Below are 21,748 nucleotides of genomic sequence, written 5' to 3' on the forward strand. Positions count from 1 at the left end.
ACAATAAGAAAAAACAAGGGCAACAAAAGGGAAAATAAATTAAAAAATGAAGCAAAACAAAATTCCACTGAAAGCAGGGAAAACACAGTCATGAGGTACCAGTGGACACTGTAAAGACAGTATGATATAGGGGCAGGGAGAAAGCTCATCTTATCATGCACAAGGGCCTAGATTTTTGTCCTAGGAGCATCTGGCTGTGATGGTGTGTGTGTGTGTGTGTGTGTGTGTGTGTGTGTGTGTGTGTGTGTGTGTGTGTGTGTGTGTGTGTGTGTGTGTGTGTGTGTGTGTGATCATTCATACGTAAAACAACAGCAAACAGGGAAAAGGATGAATGCATAGCTCGGTGGGACGGCTCTATTCTAAAATGAAAAGACCAGAACTAGAGACAACTATAGATGATCAACTGAGCTTTGAAAAGTCAACTGGGGTTTGGGGGAGGATGGAGTCTTTTTTACAAAAATGGTGAGAAACTAAGTCAATTACATAAAAAAGCAACAGACTTCTAATTCCATTAAGTTAACTCAAAGTAGATCGCAGAGCTAAATTTATCATCTCCAACTATAAAACCTCAAGAAGAAAATGCAGGTGTATCTCCAAGTAGGCAAATAGTTCTCAGAGATAATATCAGAAATTCAATCAATGCTGGAACAGAATGGCAGAGAACCTAATGGGAGTTGTATTGTGTGGAAAACTGGGAAATGTTATGCATGTACCAACTATTGTATTTACTGTCGACTAAAAAACATTAATCCCCCAATAAAGAATTTTTTTAAAAAGTGAAATCAATGAATAAAAATAGTAATTAGAGTTCATACAAATGACTGTCTATTGAAATCCATCAGTAAGGGAATGAATATATGTGCCACAGAGTGCAAACCCTTTCAAATTCATAAGACTAAAGAAAGAAGTTTTTTAATATTTTACTTTTTAATAATGTTTAATTAGTGATTTGATAATGATTGACAAAATTGTGGGATAAGAGGGGTACAACTCCATACAGTTCCCAGAACCAGAGTTCTGTATCCCATCCCCTTCATTGGAAGCTTCCCTACTCTTATCCCTCTGGGAGTATGGACCAAAGATCTTTATGGGGTGCAGAAGGTGGGAGGTCTGGCTTCTGTAATTGCTTATCCACTGGACATGGACATTGACAGGTCGATCCATACCCCCAGCCTATTTCTATCTCTCCCTAGTGGGGTAGTGCTCTTGAGAGGTGGGGTTCTGGGACACATTGGTGAGGTCATCTGCCCAAGGAAGACAGGTTGGCATCATGGTAGCATCTGCAACTTGGTGGCTAGAAAGCATAAAGATATAAAACTGAACAATTCATTTAGTCAGGAATCTAAAGATAAAAATATAGCAGATGAGACTGGGGTCTTCATGTTGGAAGGAGCTTAGAAGTCCATTTTAGGGGAGTAGGGCGGTAGCGCAGTGGGTTAAGTGTAGGTGGCGCAAAGCACAAGGATCAGCATAATGATCTCGGTTCGAACCCCCGTCTCTTCACAGGGTAGTCACTTCACAGGTGGTAAAGCAGGTCTGCAGGTGTCTTTCTCTCTCCGTCTCCCCCTCCTCTCTCCATTTCTCTCTGTCCTATCCAACAACAGTGACATCAATAACAACAATAACTACAACAGTAAAACCACAAGGGCAACAAAAGGGAATAAATAATCATTTTTAAAAAAGAAGTCCATTTTAGGTATATTCCATGGGGCCATGACTTTACTAATTTTTGCCTGAGCCCAATAGCTAACATGCAGGTGGGCTGAAAGTATTGTCTGAGAAGATGGTGTCAGAGTTGCAGATAGGACTAGAAAGCTGGTAAGAGAAGAGTAGCTCCCAAATATGGGAAAAGTATATAAATACCATTAACTGTAAACCTGAACAAAAAATATATATAACTCTATAAGAAAACCCGATTTTTAAATTGGACAAAAGCTATAAACACTTTAATGTTGCACCAACAAAGACAGTAAGCAGTTGGTCCAAGTGTTAACATTTTAGAGTTTTCTGTGTAACAACCTAACCCCTCACCTAGATCCTCCCTCACTGTCATGCTCCAGGACCTGAGCCACCCACCACCCCAAAGTCCTTTCCAAACCCGTCCAAGTTCTACTTTGCTTTCCCTTCTACTTTTAGACTCCCGTCTATGAGTGCAGTCATCCCATATTCATCCTTCTCTTTCGGGTTTACCTCACTTTATATGATTCCTTCAAAGCGCCATCCAAGACAAGCTGAAGAAGGTGAATTCACTATTTTTAATAGCTGAGTAGCATTCCATTGTGTATATAGACCACAACTTTCTTAGTCATTTATCCTATGTTGGATACCTGGGTTGCTTCCAGGTTTTGGCTATTACAAATTGTGCTGCTATGAACATACATGTACACAGATCTTTTTAGATGAGTGTTTGGTTCCTTTAGGATATATCCCAAGGAGAGGAATTGTAGGGTCATAGGGTAGGTCCACTTCTAGCCTTCTGAGAGTTCTCTCCACAGAGGCTGAAACCAATTACAATCCCACCAGCAGTGCAGGAGGGACTGCAAAGAGGGTCTTGAGGGGTGGACTGGTACTGAGGGTGGGTGCGTGCACATGCATGCCTACACACACACACACACACACACACACACACACACACAATCTCTCCCTCCTTTTATCTCTTTCCCCTTCTACCTTTCCCTGTCTCTCACCTTCTATATGGAGGAGGGGAAGGGGGGAGGGGAGAGAGAGAGGGAGGAGGAAAATAACAAGAGTGGCAAGCAGATAACCATATGATAAGGTCAAGTTGTAGTCTGGGAGATGGCGCAGTGGATAAAGCATCAGACTCCCAAGCATGAGGTCCTGAGTTTGATCCCCGGCAACACATGTACCAGAGTGATGTCTGGCTCTTTCTCTCTCCTCCTATGTTTCTCATTAATAAATAAATAAAATCTTAAAAAAAAAAGTCAAGCCATGTGATTTTAACCTGTCTGACCCTTTGTCCCCAGGACAGGAGCTGGGGCTAGAGACAGTTCAATCATATGCCCAATGACTGCACATAATGCCTATAAGCTGAAATCCCAACTGGAAATCCTGATGCCAAAGTTCAGTTAACAGAACATCAACATGCTAGAGAGCAATGCATCCCAGGACACGCAAACTTCCAGTATGGGACCCTCTTAAGCTAGATGAGATTTTGGCAATCTCATCAAAACAAAATGATAGCACTAAGTATAGCACCTTCCTAAATTCTAGAAATCATTCTAGCAAGTTACCAAACTCGACAGGTAACGGGATACCCAGTGAATCAGTAGCATGGATGGTCTGGGAATGTCAAGAGCTGCAGCCAGTGCTTAAACTGAGGAGACATTTGGAGACCAAGTCAGTAATCTCTCAAGTCTGGTGGTTATTCCTTGCAGAGTTGTTGGTATTAGCAAAAGACTGGGAACGACCTAGAGATCCATCAGTGGGGAACTGGGTACATAATGGTAAAATAGAAAGAGGTCATAGTTACAGGGATCAGGCGGCGGAGCAGAGGCTCAAGAGCACATCATGTGAAGAATCACAAGGACATGCACACAAATCCTAGTTCGAGCCCCTGGGTCCCCACCTTCAGGGGGGTCATTTCACAAGTAGTGATGCAGGTCTGCAGGTGTCTATCTTCCCTCCTCTCTCAACTTCTTTCTGTCCTACCCAATAAAATGGAAAAAATGGCCAGTAGGTGCAATAGTGGGTTCATAGTGCTGGCTCTGAGCCCCAGCGATAATCCTGGAGGCCACCAAAAAAAAAAGCATAGTAATAGAACTGATGAAGGATGAAGTCAAGACACTGGAGGTAGAGAGCAGTAAGATGCACACATTTACTTATGCTGCATGTTTATTATGCTCTCTAACATGTAAATGGAGAGTAATAGACATTTATTTATATAACCATTAACACTTCTAGAAATAAAAAGGCGGGGCTGGGTGGTGGCACACATGGTTAAGTGCACATGTTATAATGTGCAGCAACCCAAGTTCAAGCCCCCCACCTCCACCTGCAGGGCGAGAGCCTCACGAGTGGTGAAGCAAGTCTGCAGGTGTTTCTCAGTCTCTCTCCCTTTCTACCTCCCCCCCCCTTCCTTCTCGATTTCTGGCTGTCTCTATCCAGTAAATATTGGTTGGCTATATTAAGAGAAATTAGAAGACTTAGGGTAATGTGGCTACAGATGGGACAATCTGTATGATGCATACTTATTATTCCTTTAAACAGTGATCTATGATTGCCTGTTAAAATGAAATCTAAAAAGCTATAAAGATGAATTAGATACATGCTAATGGTTAATTACAACAATTCTTTTCTCAATAGGTAACTTAAGTACATGTAGATAGATTCCGTTTACTATGCCAGACATGTTTTCCTCCAATTCAAAGGTTGCCAGACCAATCACATCACAAAATTCTAGAGATGGGGCCCAGAAATCTGCACTTCCAGATAGTATCTCTAATTCAGAGTAATGGGCATAGCTTTCATGTGCAAAGCATTGTGTTAGTCAAATCTAGCTAACAAGGATACTATTCCCTGCTTAAAAATACAATGTAAGTAACAGGTATACTGATTCATAAATAGAACATTTATTTTGCCACACTCTAGGGGAAGCAATTTAAAAACAATCATCATTTTGCTAAGCCCCCTCCCCAATGAAAACATTAAGTAAAAGATTTGAAGGGAAAAAAAACAATGGATCAAATTGACAGCATGTGCAGACTGGTATTACTACCAGAAAAACCAGTCTACACGTGGCTGCCTCCTGTGAAGCGTCATAAATCGATGTATCTACATACGTGTTTATGTGCATGTAAATGTGCACATGTACATATAAATATCAGCCTAAGATACTTGACACACAGAATAAGGTGATAGTGAGTCTGTGTTGAGATACTTCATTGTTTTTGACATATTTTTGCTTAAAAACAGCCCAAATCTAATCAAAGTCTCACAGTTTGCAGGGAGAATTATGGGACAGAGAGGCATGGCCAGGGCAGTGATGCAACTGGTAGCAGCATTACTGTCAAAACCCCAAAAGGTCTTATTTCACAGAAATGAGAAAGCAGATCATAAAATTTATATAGAAATCAGGACTCAAACTCCTAATAGTCTTCAAAAAAACATGAAAATGGAGAACTCACAACTGAATTCAAACCTTACTGCACAACTATCGTAAATTATAGCAGTGTGGTGCTAGCTTAAGCAGATACACAGATCAATGGACTATTTTGGACTGAGAGTACAAACTCCAACTGTACACCTATGGTCAACTGAATTTTAAAAAGGTAACAAGACTATTATAAGGGAAAGAATTTCTCTCTCTTAACACGGATAGAAACAGAAGGGGTCTTTAGAAGCAGAATTAGCCAAAGGAGAAATGATGACCAACACCTGTCCCCTCTTTAAAAATGAAAAAGTCAGTAGGGGCCAGGTGGTGGCACACCTGATTAAGTGCAAACATTATAGTGCACAAGGACCCGAGTTCAAGCCCCTGGTTCCCCCCTGGAGGGGGAAAACTTCACGAGTGGGGAAGCAGGACTATAGGTGTCTCTCTGTCTCTTTCCATCTCTACCTCCTCCTCCCTCACAATTTCTATCTCTAGCTAATAATAAACAAATAAATATTTTTTTAAATGACAGTCCAGAGCTCATTCAGTGATGACATTACACATGTGTGAGATCCCAGGTTCATGCCCTGTAACCAAGTAAGAAAAAAAAGACAGTGTAACTTATCAAGATTAAATAGATTTGTGCAAAGGATGCTATTTATAGCTTACTGCCACCGGGGTTTTCATTGAGTTTTACAACCATTGGTCCCAGCAGTTTCTTTTAAAAATTTTTTTTATATTTATTTTATTTATTTATTCCCTTTTGTTGCCCTTGTTGTTTTTTATTGTTGTAGTTGTTATTGTTGTTGTTGTTGTTGTTGGATAGGACAGAGAGAAATGGAGAGAGGAGGGGAAGACAGAGAGGAAGAGAGAAAGATAGACACCTGCAGATCTGCTTCACTGCCTGTGAAGTGAATTCCCTGCAGGTGGGGAGCCGGGGTTCGAACCTGGATCCTTATGCCGGTCCTTGTGCTTTGTGCCACCTGCGCTTAACCCGCTGCGCTACAGCCCGACTCCCCTTTTTTAAATTTTTAAATGTTTTTGCCTCCAAGATTATCATTGGGGCTCAGTGCCTACACAATGAATCCACTGTTCCTGGTGCCCCCTTCCTTCCTTCCTTCCTTCCATCTTTTACAGGTCAGAGAGAAATTGAGAAGACAAAGGGTGATAAGAGAGGGGTGAAAACTGGCAGTATGATGCCTCCAGTTCTGATCTTTTTTTCTCAAAATAGGTATTTTCTGGTTCCAGATAAACTCCTGTAGCTTTTGTTCTAGTCTCTTTAAAAAAAACTGGTGGAGCCTTTATGGGGATTGCATTAAATTTGTATATGGCTCTGGGTATAATAGCCATTTTGATGCTAATTCTTCCACAAATTGTACATTTTAAAATAGTTTACATAGTGAAATCTGTTACATGAATTTTATCGAGACAAAAAAAAAGGATTATATAGGTAGCTACTTTTGTTTTGCTAATGTGGAGCTGGGAAAAATATCAACTAAAAAATACTAAACCCGAAGTAGGAACTATAATCTAAAAGAATTCAGATTAAATATTAATAGGGCAAAATGGTAAATCAACTTGAAAAACAGATACAGCTACTAAAATTATAATGAGGGGGCTGGAGGTGAGGCACCTGGTTAAGTATACACATTACCATGTACAAGGACCCTGGCTCTAGTACCCACTCCATATCTAAAGGGGGGACGCTTCAGGAGAGGTAAAGCAGGATTGCAGGTGTTTCTCTCTCTCTCTCCCTCTCCACTCTCAATTTCTCTGTCCTATCCAATAAAGTAGAAAGAAAGAGAGAGGGGAGGCGGAGAGAGAGAGAGAGAGAAAGAAAGAAAAGAAAGAGGAAAAAATGGTCATGGAGATCAATGGATTTGAGCTCTAGTGATCACCCTGGAGGAAATTTAAAAATAATTAATTAAAAATGCTAATGACAGGAGTCTGGCGGTAGCGCAGCGGGTTAAGTGCAGGTGGTGCAAAGTGCAAGGACCAGCTGAAGGATTCCAGTTTGAGCCCCTGGCTCCTCACCTGCAGGGGAGTCACTTTACAAGCGGTGAAGCAGGTCTGCAGGTGTCTTATTTTTCTCTCCTCCTCTCTGTCTTCTCCTCCTCTCTCCATTTCTCTCTGTCCTATCCAACAATAAACAGCATCAACAACAACAACTACAACAATAAAACAAGGGCAACAAAAGGGAATAAATAAATACTTAAAATGCTAATAACAGTGTTGTGGAGAGACACCATAATGATTATGCAAAAATATTTTCATGTCTGAGGTACCAAAGGTGGAGGCTCAATCCATAGTACCATCTTAAACCATAGCTGAGCAGTGCTCTTGGTAAAGTTGACTAAGTATCTGATATGAAATATATCTTTTTTTTTTTTTTTTTTTTTTTTTACCAGAGTACTGTCCAGCTCTGGCTCACAGAGGTGCAGGGGATTGAAACTGGGATTTCCTATCCTCAGGCATGAAAGTCTTTTACATAACCATTATGCTATCTCCCCAGCACAAAATGAATCTTTAAAAAACAATCAATAAAATAAAATTATAATGGGGAAGATACGCAGCAACTAGATAAGGCATTGAAGAAAATGAAGCTAAGTTTTAACCAATGTTAAATACAGAATTCCACAGTTAATAAAATGTCTTTGAAAAGCATCCCCCCCACCCTCCGATCTAACTAGAGAGTAACAGTTTAGTTGCTGACACAGGGTACAACTTCTCATCTCCCATGATAGCTGCCTACAAGGCACTCTCAACAACCAGCCAACTTGGGTCCTTCCCACCACTGTGCACCAGGACACCAAACACCTTGTCTGCTCCCTCCTATCTCTCCTTCCCCAGAGTCCTTTTCACTGGTGCAATATAAAAGTATTTTTATAAAATCACAATACAGGTCTCTTGTATGGCTGTCAGTAATCATACTAATGTATATAAAACATCTAAAAACAAACAACAACAAAAACCCTATATACTGAAAACAAAAATGTTCCTGAAACTAATGACAAAGAATAAATGGAAGGAGCTGTTCCAATGAAGACTCAATATTGCTAAAACATCTACACAATGTACAGCAATCATCTATAGATTGAATGTAATCCTTACCAAACCCCAATTTTAAAAAACAGAAATAGAGGGGAGTTGGACTGTAGCGCAGCGGGTTAAGCGCAGGTGGCACAAAGCACAAGGACTGGCATAAGGATCACGGTTCGAATCCCGGCTCCCCACCTGCAGGGGAGTCGCTTCACAGGCGGTGAAGCAGGTCTGCAGGTGTCTGTCTTTCTCTCCCACTCTGTCTTCCCCTCCTCTCTCCGTTTCTCTCTGTACTATCCAACAACGACGACAACAACAATAATAACTACAACAATAAAACAACAAGGGCAACAAAAGGGAATAAATAAAACAAAATATTTTTAAAAATTATAAAAAAAAAAAAAACAGAAATAGAATACAGCCTTCTGTTCATATGGAATGCCAGGGATGGGGACTGAGCGGTGGCACATAACACTAAGTGCAACGACTGATGCAGAAATCTGGGTTACAGGCCCCAGCTGCCCATCCTGTGCAGGGGGAACATTTTACAAGTAGTGAAGCAGGTCTCTGGGTGTCTCTCTGTCTCTCTCCCTCTCCTTTCTCAATTTCTTTCTGTCCCATGCAGTGAAATGGAAAAAATGGCCACCAAGAGCAGTGGATGCATAGTGCCAGCCCCTAGCTCCAGCAGTAACCCTAGAGGCAAAAAAAACCCAAAAAACCTGCCAGGGACTAACTAAATAACTACAATTTTGAATAAGAACAATAAACTTGGAAATTTCACACTTCCCTATTTCAAAACTCACAACAATGCTTTAGTATTTAAATAGTGTAGCACTTGTGTAAACATAGACACAGAGACCAATGCAAAACTTTGACAAGGATGTCAAAAACCATTCCTCGGAAAAAAAGAAAAAGTATCTTTTTCAACACCTGACTCTGAGAAATAAACAAAGGCAAAAAAATGAAGTTAGGCCCCTATACTACACCACATACAAAAATCAGGTCAAAATTAATCAAAGATCTAAACATAAGAGCTAAAACTATAAAACTCTTTGCATAGACAAAACTTTCAGGACGCTAGGCTTGACAGTGATTGCTTAAATATTATACAAAAAGCATAGTCAACAACAAAGAGAGTGAACTTGGTCAAAATGTGAAATGTGCAGTGGAGTAAACAGGCAGTGTACAGAACAGGGGAAATAGGTGCAAATCATAGGGGATCAATATCTGGAACATGAAAAAGAACGACAACTGAAAAGCACAGAAAGCTCAGGTAAAACATGGTCAAAGAGCTTGAAGAATATAGAAATCATTAAAGGGACGTGAAAATGCGTTCAACACCAATGATCATTCAGGAACTGCAATTGAAACCACAAAATACCATTTCATAAACTTTAGAATGGCTATTAAAATATTACAAATCATTCATTTGGAAAATGCTACTTCACTAAGTTATTAAGGTCTTACAATACATGAGTCACATATATTATTACCAATAATATCAGAAAAAGTAGTTTAAAACTGTAAAACCGCATGCATGAAGTATCTGTATTTGAAAACAGTCCTAAGATCTTAACCTCTGAGTAAATGGCAGTGAAGCCTAATGAGATATCAGCAATTCACTACCGTCACTTTTGTGGGGTTAGTGTCAACATAGAGAGAACACAGAAAATTGTTGCTATTACTAGGAGAATAGTCTTGGCCTTAGGGACTACCAGGGATTCATGAGCACACTTTGAAAAGCACTGGTTCACTAAGATACAAAATTTGAGTATTCATACTGGCAGTCCTACTTCACCAAGAGTATGTCCTAAAGGAGGCTCAAGAATCACTCAGCTTTGTTTCTAAAATACCAGGTCCCAAAATGTGTAGAAAATAAATAAGCTTGGTAAAGAAAAGACTGGCCCTCTCCCAGCTACAGGAAGGTAACCTCTAAACCCTCCAAATGCCCTATCTTATAAAAGTTTCATTTGTTTACATGGAGCCTTGGAATAGTCTAATACTGGGATGTTCAGTGAGGGGGTTGGGCCATGCAGCATCAACTTGACCTCTGGAGGAGCTGGAGTCCAAGATCAGTCACAGGAATCATCAGCCACACTTCTGTAACTGACCAGCACTAAAAACCCTTTACACAAAAGTACAGATAGGCTACTCTGACTGGAGTGCTCCATGCAGCCCGTCACAGTGTTGCCGGGGGAAATAAGCTCTGTCCTCTAGACTCCAAAGGCAAAAGACAATGGGAAGCTGTGGTGCAGAACTCTTCCTGGGCCCTTGCCTTTCCCTACTGCTGATTTAATCGGTGTTCTTTCACTTAATACAAATTAATGGTGACAAACAATTACCTAGAACATAACTATTTTCCAACTGCTAGTGAGTTTACAGCCTACTCAGTAAAGAAAAAGGAAATTCCCCAATTCCAGCTTGTTCTAAACAAGACATTCAGTTTTACGCAGAAAGAACCCCAAACTGGTATATGTGTGTGTATATGTGTGCACACACACACAGACACACACAAGTTCCATGGATCCATAGCTGAATATTCCATTAAGCAATGACACTATCTCCAAGCAATCTGTTTTGGAGCTGGGTTTCACAACCTCTGGAATAACGACATTTTAGACTGGCAACTCTTTGTTGTGGGCTCTTAACAGCATCCTTGGTCTTTATTCCATAGAAGCAAAGAACATCTCTGACTCACCCACCACTGCAAAATACCCAACTTACCTGCCACTGAGAAGCAATGTTTGAAGAAAATCTAGAATCCCAATCTTGCCTTTTTTGTTTAAAGAAAAAAGGACTGAAAATTTCATTCTACCATCTCACCTTTCTTAACTTTAATAATTGATGACTGAAAGCAATTGCCTATTCTAATTTACAAGTAATACTCTGCAAACAGTACTAAACTTAATTGTTCTAGAGGACTCAGCCGTATTGCCAGCTTCAAGGATGGAGACAGCCTCTACTGGTCATCTTTCAGTAAGGATAGTAGGACAGTCTGTCTCCTGTACTCTACGCATATTACTTACTGCATGTCAGAAAAGGAAGACAAGCCAGTTTCTCAACCTTGGGACTGAACATCAAAGTAATCTGAGGTGCTTTTGCAAAATATACAGGCACTAGAGTCCTATTTCAGATACAACTAATAGAACCCATTTTTCATCCAGCAATTATTTGAACAACTACTATATGGCAAGCATTAGCAGAGGTGAAGGAAATACAGTACATAAGCAATATGGTATTTGCCCTCTTGGAGCTCACATTCCAGTAGAGGGAGACAGATGATAAACAGTCAAGTAAGTAGAATTACTTCAGACAGTGCTAAGAGAAGCAAAGCAGAACAGTGGGACCAATGCTGTGAATTCTCAGGTAGTCTTTACTAGTGGAAACACACCAAGGATGGCACATGAAGATACTACTTTGCACTCCAGAATTTAAAAAGAAACCATGGCATAATTACAAGCCTCAATTCCTGTTTATGTGTCTGGTGCCAGGCCCTATAATCCCAGTCTTTGAGAAATATCATCTTTAAGATTAAACAGACAGATTACCTTAGTTTCGATTCTAACTTCCAATAGCTTAATGAAGACACTGTTACAGTCTTGACAATGATGGAGTTTAGGGGTTATTGCTGGGCTCAGTGCCTGCACCAGGAATCCACTGCTCCTGGAGGCTATTTTTTCCATTTTGTTGCCCTTGCTCATTGTTGCCATTGCTGCTGTTGTCCTTGGATAGGACAGAGAGGAATGGAGAGAGGAGGCGAAGACAGAGAAGGGGAGAGAAGGACAGACACCTGCAGACCTGCTTCACCACCTGTGAAGCGACCCCCCTGCAGGTGGGGAGCTGGGGGCTAGAATCCTTATGCCAGTCCTTGTGCTTCATGCCAAGTGCGCTTAAATACCACCTGGCCCCCAAGTTTAAGGATTTTATAAACGAGAAGGAGGAGAAAAAAAAAGAGCTCCTACACACCTAGAGACAAGTGAAGTGATATATAAGAGTAGTGAGGATGGGGAGAACCTTTTGCAGAAGTTACTCAAGGGAAAAACTATTCACTGACACATTGTGACAAATTGTTTACAAAAGAATCAGCGAAGAATGAGAATTTCCCCTTCATTTCCTACTTCTTTGAAGAATTAGTAGCAACAACTTGAAATAAGTAAACTTTCTACTTTACAGTTTTCCTAAGGAGCAAAACATACTACATATTTTTTCTGTGGTTAAAAAAGAACGCAGTGTGGCCAGGGGAATGCCAATGGTGGAGCATGGGACTTAGTTTGATCTTCGGCACCACACATGCTAGAGTGATACTGAAGATCTCTCTAGCTCATAAATAAATATTTTTTTAAATGTCACTAGCTACCAAATATGTAAAACATCAAATACTTCTGTTACATCAAAACTACTAGAAGGCACACCACATATTTACTGCTGGTCTTTAAAAACTAATGACAAAAAAAGAGGGGGTGCAGACTACCAGGTGCAAGAACCCAGCTTCAAGCCCGCAGTCCCTACCCACAGGGTGGAAGCTTCACAGCAGTGAAGCACTCACTGCGGCAACTACCCCCCAAACCCCACCGGGAAAAAAATGGCCACTGGAAGTGGTGGAGTCAATGAGAGGCATCAAGGCCCAGTAATAACCTGGTGGCAAAAAGACATATAGGAAAGTCCTATTTCAGAATGTGTATATATCAAATGTTCAATAAACACCTCATTTCATTTACAAAAACAGTAAGCAATCTGTTCTTCCTTTTGGTTTTCAAACATTTGCCATCACAAGCTTCACAGAGTTCCCAAGGCTCTCATTCTGCAAACTATATATCACTATGCCACAAATCTGTAAATATTTTATGCCTGAAAGGAAATAGTCACTCGGATATAAACAGCCTTCAATCGCCCAAAAGAATGAAGAAGGAATTCCAGAGAACAGGATATATTCACCTTCCTCCTAAAACCTGTGGTTTGTCACTGTCATTTCTACACAAACATTTAGAACCCAGTCTTAGCAAAACCCTTTCCCCAAAGCTCAAATCTGATGACAAACCCCTATGTAAAATCTTCCAGAAGTTGCTCCACACAGTTGTGAGATTCAAGTTCCACAGCTTAGAAGACGAGATACTTCAGGAACTGTCCCCAGTCTCATCTCCTGTCATTTCCTCAGTTCTCGCCCAACATGATTCCCAGCTGTGAAAATGGAACAGGGCTCACTCACTAATGCTAACATGTATTATTCAGGAGATATTAAATCAAATAGTAAAGGAAGCTCTTCAAGACTGAAAAAAGATAGTAACTGAAATCCACACGAAGAAATAAAGATCACTGGCAAAGGAAAGACCACAGTACTAAGAGGTATGTAGGTCAGAGGAACAGACCATGCCTTGCATGTATGAGACCCTAAGTTCAACCCCAGCACATGAAAACATTTTTTTAATTAAAATAAATACTCAGAACTAGTTCCAAGATGCAGGAGAAAGCACTTTGTCAATACTGATTCTAGACATCTCTTTATGACTCATTCAAGCACGGAAATAAAAAACAACTTTCAAGCCTGAGGCTCTGCAGTCTCAGGTTCAACTCCCAACACCACTATGAGCTAGAGCTGAGCAATGTTCTGGTAAAAAAATTAATCAAAGAGAAGGAAATATAATAGTTTTACTCTTATGTAATTAATAAGTTTAAATAAATAAACTATTGCTAATTGAGAATTTGAACTTAAATTTATGAGGCAAAAGTGAAGACTTCATCACAGTTATGAGATCAGTCCTATCTCATCTTTGCTTTGCACATTAATTGGCACACATACAGAATATCCCTAACTAAGTAAAGTCAGTCTAAACTAAACAAGGTAGAAGAATCACTTTCGTGTAACTATGAACTAGGACTGGGAGCTAGGAATGTAAATTAAACTGGAGAATTTCACTCATTTTAACTTTACATTTGTGGACAATGAACTGTAACACTATAAAGTGTTGTTGGCTACAGTTACTGCAGATTTCATGAACTTTTGCTTCAAATTAGAAATATTGCCTTGTAACATGCTTGTGATGAACTACACACAGGATACACATTACCCAGAATAAAAAGACTTCGCCTCAAGTTATTTTCTCCGGGCACAGAACACTTTCCAGGGCATCTCATGCCCAGGCACGGTACACTTACCAACTATAAATTGTACTGTAACATATTAGACTAAGAGAATAAGATGAAATATTAAAATAATAATAGTAATATAACCCAAACCTGGATGGTCTATTCTTTCAAGTCAATGTTTTGGCTGATAAAAAAAATTACATTTTAGGGAGTCAGGTGGTAGCGCAGCGGGTTAAGCACATGGTGGCACAAAGCGTAAGGACTGGCATAAGGATCCTGGTTCGAGCCCCCGGTTCCCCACCTGCAGGGGAGTCACTTCACAGGCGGTGAAGCAGGTCTGCAGGTGTCTGTCTTTCTCTCCCCGTCTTCCCCTCCCCTCTCCATTTCTCTCTGTCCTATCCGACAACAACGACAGCAAAAACAACAATGACAATAAACAAGGGCAACAAAAGGAAAAATAATAAAAAAAATTAATTACCTTTTTATGTTTAATTTATCCTAATGGGGCTAAGCCACAACAAAAAACTCAAGTGTTCTATCACTGGGACACTCAATTGTACAAATCAGAGAGCCATTAACATGGTTGTTAGGATCCTTTCTAGATGTGCTCACTCCCTGGGGCCAGTGAGATAGATGGTCCAGCAATGCCCTCCTTGAATGTCAGAGGCTCTGAGATCAATCACTGGCACCACACCGATGCTGCAAGGAGAATGCCATAGGTACTGGTGAAGAGCAATCCACACTTACTAGCACTCTCCCTTCAATTCTAAAGTAGAAAAAAAGCTGGTGTGTGTGTGTGTGTGTGTGTGTGTGTGTGTGTGTGTGTGTGCGCGCAGTTCAGTGGTACTGAGCAAGCCAGAGATGCTGGGTTCGATCTCCTGTACCAAAAAGCATACCAATTTAAATGTTTTCATGGCTTAGCTTACTATTTGTACTACAATATTTCAGCAACGTTCTGTTCCAGCCCCTGAGGGGCAACAGCAATGGAGACTCACAGTTATAAATTAGTGACTTTCTCCTCCCTTCAGCAATCTTTTTGTTGCTAAAACTCAGACTAGAAGTGGTGTGTCAACTGGCAAACTGCCGGACTGTACCAGCCGCTCCCAAGTGCAGGCTTTTGGCCCCAGGAGTCTCTTCTTAAGCCCCTCTCTGCCCATGAGCCAGTGTTTGCACTCACTCACCCGTGGCTTGCTGGGTTCCTGGAGTGAGCCCAGTCTTGCTGCGTTCAGGTGATCGATCCTCTTTACTATTCCTAGTCGATGGGGAGGGCAAAACGCAGGGGCTGCTCCTCCATCAGCTACGTTCTGAATTACAGTAGTAGCTATGTAACTGGTCTTGGGTGTTCGTTCTTGTTTTGTCTGTTGCAACCTACTATTCTGAAACCTGCAATGGAGAAATAGAAAAGTGCCTCTGTGAAGGGCAAGGGAGGCACACTAAGGGGAGCAGGGAATCCAAGTCCCTCTGCTGAGAACCGGATTGTGGTTCGGGGGATGGTGCGAGTACAGGCACTGGGGACACATGGAGGCGCGACCTCCTGACAACAACCCTGTAACTCGACATTTCCTCAGTAAAGTGAACCCGAATTTTCTTAAAATAACAAAAATGCATACATGCACACTCCCCTCTCTCTCCCTCTCTCTCCCTCTCTCTCTCTCTCTCTCTCCCTCTCTCTCTCTCTCTCTCTCATCAATGCTCTCCACCTTCTACACTGTTAATGCAAAGTTCCCCAAGTCAGGAAATTTTCAGATAATATGCTCCATGTTTTTCTCCAGTCTTTATGTTTTCCATGTGAAGTACCTCACACACCATGTACTCTGTGTTTTTTTGCACCTTTTCTAGACAAGACTCTACAGCTATTGCACCTTTTGTGCGTGTGCACACGCACGCACACACACACGGTCTCCACATGCATGATGCTCAGTTACATACTCAATGCAGAATACCAGAAGAGTTGTGTGCCAGTGTTTTTCAGGATGTCATAATTCTGTATCCCCATTTGTAAGATTTTTTCATGGGTCATTTTGTTCCCTGGTTACATAATGCTCTACCATAGTGGACATCTGATCCAGGGAGAACACATTGTTTACACAAAACAGTCAAGTTATGCTCACCTACTGCTTGATGACACATGCCACACCTGCTCAAAAAAGCCTTGAATACTTACCTACTGACCATTAACTTAGAGTATAAGGATAATTCCTCGACAAAGGTAATCCAAACATAAAAGTTATTACAACAAAGTTTTAACTTATCATAAAAGCAAAAGTCAAAAAAACTGAAATATAATTGTACAGATTGCACAAATGCAATGGGGGTGGTGGTGTTAAACTGTAGATATTTAAGAACTTAGGTATGATATGAAAGTTTATAACCATTACAACATGAATAGACTTTTTTTTTTTTTTTGCCACAGGGTTCTGGCTGGACTCAGTGCCTGTGTGATGAATCCACTGCTCTCCTTGGCCATTTATTTTTCCTTTTTGAGAAAGGGGGGGGAGGGGGAGGGGGAGGGGGAGGGAGAGGGAGAGCCAGGAGGGAAAGCCAAAGACACTTGTAGCACTGCTTTGCTCCCCTTGCAGGTGGGGGCCAGAGACTTGAGTTTGGGTCCTTTTGCACTGTGTGTGTGCTGTATTGGGCGTGCCACTGCCCAGCCCTGAAATGTCAGATATGAAAGGCCACATACTACATGGCTCCATTTACATGGAATACACAGGACAGATTCACAGACAGGGAGGAATGGGGTGACTGCTAGTGGCTTTCTGTAGTGGTGGACATGTTTTGCCACCAGCACCAGGGGGTTCCATGCCTGCACCATTCCTCTGATCTGGTGGACTTTTTTTTTTTAAGACAGAGGCTGAGACAAAGAAGGAGAGATAGAAGAGACACCACAACATTGATCCACTGGTCTTAACTCTGCCCTGGTGCAACTGCTCCCACGGGTGGCTGGGGGCTGGAACATGGCAACATGAGCTCTGCCAAGAGAGCCACCTCCCCCACCCCACAAGCTCCTCTTAAAACCAGCTTAAAGTGTCAGTGATACCAACTGACCAACAGTGACAGAGATTTTTTTTAAGAATCTGAATTTCTCAATTAAAAAAAAAAGCATTTTGGAGTTCTGAAAAATACTAAGTGCACCAAACAGTAAGAATAAACCAGGCCCAAGCAGTGACTAATAGGCCTGCTCCCATTTGACACAATCTCCATCAGCCTAGAGCCTTCAGGATTACGCAGCCAATTGTCAGCTGCAATATAACTTCCCAATTATGAATGTGTCCATTCAGAACTAGACACTATCTTCCTGCCTTATGATAAGGTTGTATTATGAATCACTGATGCGATATCAAAATGTAATTGACCAAAAGGTACAAAGTTCTAGGTATAACATGAGTAAGTTCTGGGAATCCAGTATACAGCACCATGATGATAATTAACAACAATGAATTACATACCTGAAAGTTATTAAGAAAGTAGATTTAGATGTTATCTACAAACCAAAAAAAAGGTAATTATGTGCAGAAATGGAGCTGCCAACTAACCTTTCTGTGGTAATTACTTTGCAATATAAACACATGTCAAATTATTACATACATTTTAAACTTACACAGGCTTTAAATAAAAATATCTTAATAAAACCAGAAAAGTGTAATTAATTTAATAATTGCTATATTTTGCTAGGTGCAAAGAAAAATTCTGACAGTGACACCTGTTGGAATAAAACCCTGCAACAGTTACAGATTTCTGCTGGGTAATTATGAAACAGAGGTATACTTCATTTTTCTACTCTCACAAACAGAAAACGATTTTATCTCACCTATATTTATACAAAGAGATTATTTTCATCTACGAATAGACGGTATATGAGTAGTCTTAGCCCATAATTAGGTATCAAGAGGAAATGAGGGAACACTTTTATTTACTTATTGAATATGAAAACTATACTATACTACCCACTGATTTTGTCTGTATAATCAGAAACCTTTTGACACTCCTGTGTGCACAATCACACGCATGCACACCACTTTTCACACACACACACACACACACACACACACATCAAGGGGTATTTAAAAAACTAGAATAAAACAGAAATATAGAAACAGAAAAGTAAGACTCGACTATTTTCTATCTCCAATGTAAATGAGACTTAAAACGTGATGTTGAGTAACTTCTACAGCTAAGAAGCCTGTGGACCTATCTAGAGCTTCTCTCTCTCTCCAAATAAAATAACTCGTCTAGCTGTACTACTTTTCCTGTAGGCAGCACAAGTTTCATTTTTATCATCCTTAGTAACTAATGTCATGATTTATAAAATGGCTATTCCTTTTAAAGCAGGCAAAAAACCCCCTCATTTCCCAAAGCCTTTGAAAAGAGACAAAATACTGCTTAGTGCAATAGTTTAAATGTCAGAGCTCTTCCCAGACACGTCAGTCACTAAGTTGTCCAAGTCTCAAGTTTACAAGTGGCATTTTACATGTCACATTACAGCGTGCTGATAGGCACTACAAAAAACTGGAGTCAGTGTTACAGTTGATTCCTAAATATGCAAATGCAAAGGTGCAGTTACATTTTACGTCCATCTGAAAAAAAAAACACCAATACTCTGATTAAAAAACCTGACGGTGAACAAAAGGGGACCCTCTCCTACAAGTCCACCAACTCCTACTGCATGCATGACATGATCTGACTCCCAAAACAACCTTTGCAAAAGTCCGTGACAAGAAAACAAAGCCAAAATCGATCACCACCTTAGCTACCATCTATGGGAGCACAAAATGCCTTTTGTCTTAGTAGGGATGCGCGGGGAGGCTCCAATCTCACGCCGTGAGAATCCGGCCCGGGCTGACTGCAGGAGCCAGGTGCGGCCGCGCTTCACCTGCCAGGGCCCTGCCGAGCTTCGAGCTTCCGCTTCACGCCGCGGACACGAGCGCTACACGAGTGTTACATGAGCGCTACACGAGTGTTACATGAGCGCTACACGAGTGATACAGGAGCGCTACACGAGTGATACATGAGCGCTACACGAGTGATACATGAGCGCTACACGAGTGTTACATGAGCGCTACACGAGTGTTACATGAGCGCTACACGAGTGATACATGAGCACTACACGAGTGATACATGAGCGCTACACGAGTGTTACATGAGCGCTACACGAGTGTTACATGAGCGCTACACGAGTGTTACATGAGCGCTACACGAGTGTTACATGAGCGCTACACGAGTGATACATGAGCGCTACACGAGTGTTACATGAGCGCTACACGAGTGTTACATGAGCGCTACACGAGTGATACATGAGCGCTACACGAGTGATACATGAGCGCTACACGAGTGTTACATGAGCGCTACACGAGTGTTACATGAGCGCTACACGAGTGTTACATGAGCGCTACACGAGTGTTACATGAGCGCTACACGAGTGTTACATGAGCGCTACACGAGTGATACATGAGCGCTACACGAGTGATACAGGAGCGCTACACGAGTGATACAGGAGCGCTACACGAGTGATACCTGCGGACTAACAGCCGGCAGCCTCTGAACACGCAGCTTTACAACAGAAGAGACAACGTCTCAACGAGACTGTCAACAGTGGCGTGCTTCCAAGTATCGTGCCCTGGTGTTAAGCCCAGTTCAAACTCTTCGGATACCGAAGGAAAGGCAAGTTCAGCCAGCCTAAACCAAAAGGGGCATTCACTTAAAAATAAAAAAATAAATAAAAAGAGAAAAGAAAACTCAAGATACGACCGAGCCGCGGAAAACTATCAGGCAGAAAACTCACTAAGAGACACTACAGAACAAAGTGGCTAGGGAGCGTCCCACCATGCTTGTTTGTTTTGTTTCTGTTTTTGTTTTTGCGAGTGGGATATTCACTTCCAGAACCACTTTTCCATGCAAGCAAGTCATTTCCCCTTCGATCTGAGTCAACAGTTCGGTCGTCGGGGGGCGGGGAGGAGACGCACGTGGTGCCAACAGGTTCCAGCTCGGCGCGGACCCGACCGGCTGCCTCCCGCGACGCCTCCCGGGCGGCTCCCCGCGTCCGTCTCCGGTTTCCCTTCAAAGAAGCGGCGCACAGCTCGGCCCGTCTCGGCCCGCCGCGGGCAAGGAAGCCCGGTTCTCCTCTTCCCGGCTCCTCAGGCGGGCGAAGCATCGTCACGGTCACGGCGCGGCGACTGGGTCACCGAGTTGCTCCCGTCCGTCGGTCCGTCCGTCCGTCTGTCTCCGAGCCCCGGGGCGCCGGCTCGGATCCACGGGAGCGGCCGAGACGCGCGCACACCCGGGGCCCACGGACCCGTGTGGGAAGCTGCGGGCGGGGCCTCGAACCCGCACTCGGAGGCCCGGCGCGGGCGAGGTCGTGACCCCGGGCCCGGGCGGCCGCGGGAGCCACCTGTTAGGCCCGGGCCTCACCTGGCCGCGCGGGGCGGCGGGAGCGCGGGCCCCGCCCCTCGGCCCCACGTGGGTTCCCGGCCGCGCCGCTCGGCTGACAGGCGCCGCCGCCACCCCCGGCCGCCCCGGGCGCGACCCCCGCCCGCCCTTCCTTCCTTCCTTCCGTCCGTCCGTCTGTCCTCCCCCTCGCCGCGCCGCCCCTCGCCTACCTGGTCTCGGAGTTTGAGGAACGCCATGGCGGTCGCCCTCGCCCCCGCCCCGGTGGCCTCGGCCGCTGCCCGGGGCCCTCGCGTCGGCCGCCAGCTGCGCTGAGTCCGCGGGCAGGGGGCGGCCCCGCCAGCCGCCGCCGCCGAGAGGTGCAGAGCGCCGCCGCCCCGCCTCCCCGCCGGAGCAGGGCTCCCCGCCCTCTTCCTGCCTTTCTTTTCTCTCGGAGCCCCGGCGGCCTCCGCGCGCCGCCCCTGCCGCCGCCGCCGCCGCCGCCGCCGCCGCCGCCGCCTCACGCCCCCCTCCCGAAACACCCCGGCGGCTCCCGCGGCCGCGCCGCTCCAGCCCGCGGCAGCGGCGGCATCAAACTCCACTCCACAATATTCCCACCACCGCCCGCCGCGATTGGCCGCCGCGCGGGGGAGAGGCCAGAGTAAGCCGGGCGCCCATTGGCCACGCCGTCGCGCTCGCTCGCCCCCGGGCTCCGCCCACTGCCGGGGGAGGGGGAGGGGGAGGGGGAGGAAGCGGCGCGGGGTGGGCGCGAGGCGGCGGCGCGCGGGCCGGGGAGGCGGGGGCGTGGGGGGCGGAAGCCGGGGGAGGGGCGGCCAGGTGCTTCTGGGCGCGCGCCCGGGGCGCGGTGGGCGGAGCCCGGGGCTGCGAGCCCGGGGAGCCGGAGCCCAGCGGAGGGTGCGGGGTAGCGGCCCGGGGCGCGCACGTGGAGGGCGTGTGCTGGCTCTGCCGGGAGCCCGCGAGGCTGGCGCTGCGGGCCGACGGGCGGGAGACGTGGGTACCTGGGTGGGAGGCGGCGGGAGCAGGCGGGCGGTCGGGACCCGCACGTGCAGGAAGAGGGGAAATGCCTCTGGGGGTCGGCCAGGGGGCAAAGCGGGTCCCGGGGGGGGGGGGTGGCAGGTGGCGGCGGAGCCT

General features: G+C 44.0%; 1 protein-coding gene across 3 annotated transcripts in view; it reads right to left on the bottom strand.

The window, feature by feature from the left end:
- ANKRD28 (ankyrin repeat domain 28) overlaps nt 1-21,040 on the bottom strand; it is a 135,623-nt gene extending 114,583 nt beyond the window's left edge. For all 3 annotated transcript variants that reach the window (XM_060180846.1, XM_060180844.1, XM_060180848.1), the window contains exon 1: nt 20,830-21,040. Coding sequence is in view for 1 of the 3 variants with exons in the window: in XM_060180844.1 (XP_060036827.1) it covers nt 20,830-20,856 (27 nt within the window). In the remaining 2 variants the exon portion in view is untranslated. The remainder of the gene's footprint in view (nt 1-20,829) is intronic.
- Nucleotides 21,041-21,748: the final 708 nt, after the last annotated feature.

Source organism: Erinaceus europaeus, chromosome 21 (assembly GCF_950295315.1).
Source record: "Erinaceus europaeus chromosome 21, mEriEur2.1, whole genome shotgun sequence".
NCBI lineage: Eukaryota > Metazoa > Chordata > Mammalia > Eulipotyphla > Erinaceidae > Erinaceus > Erinaceus europaeus.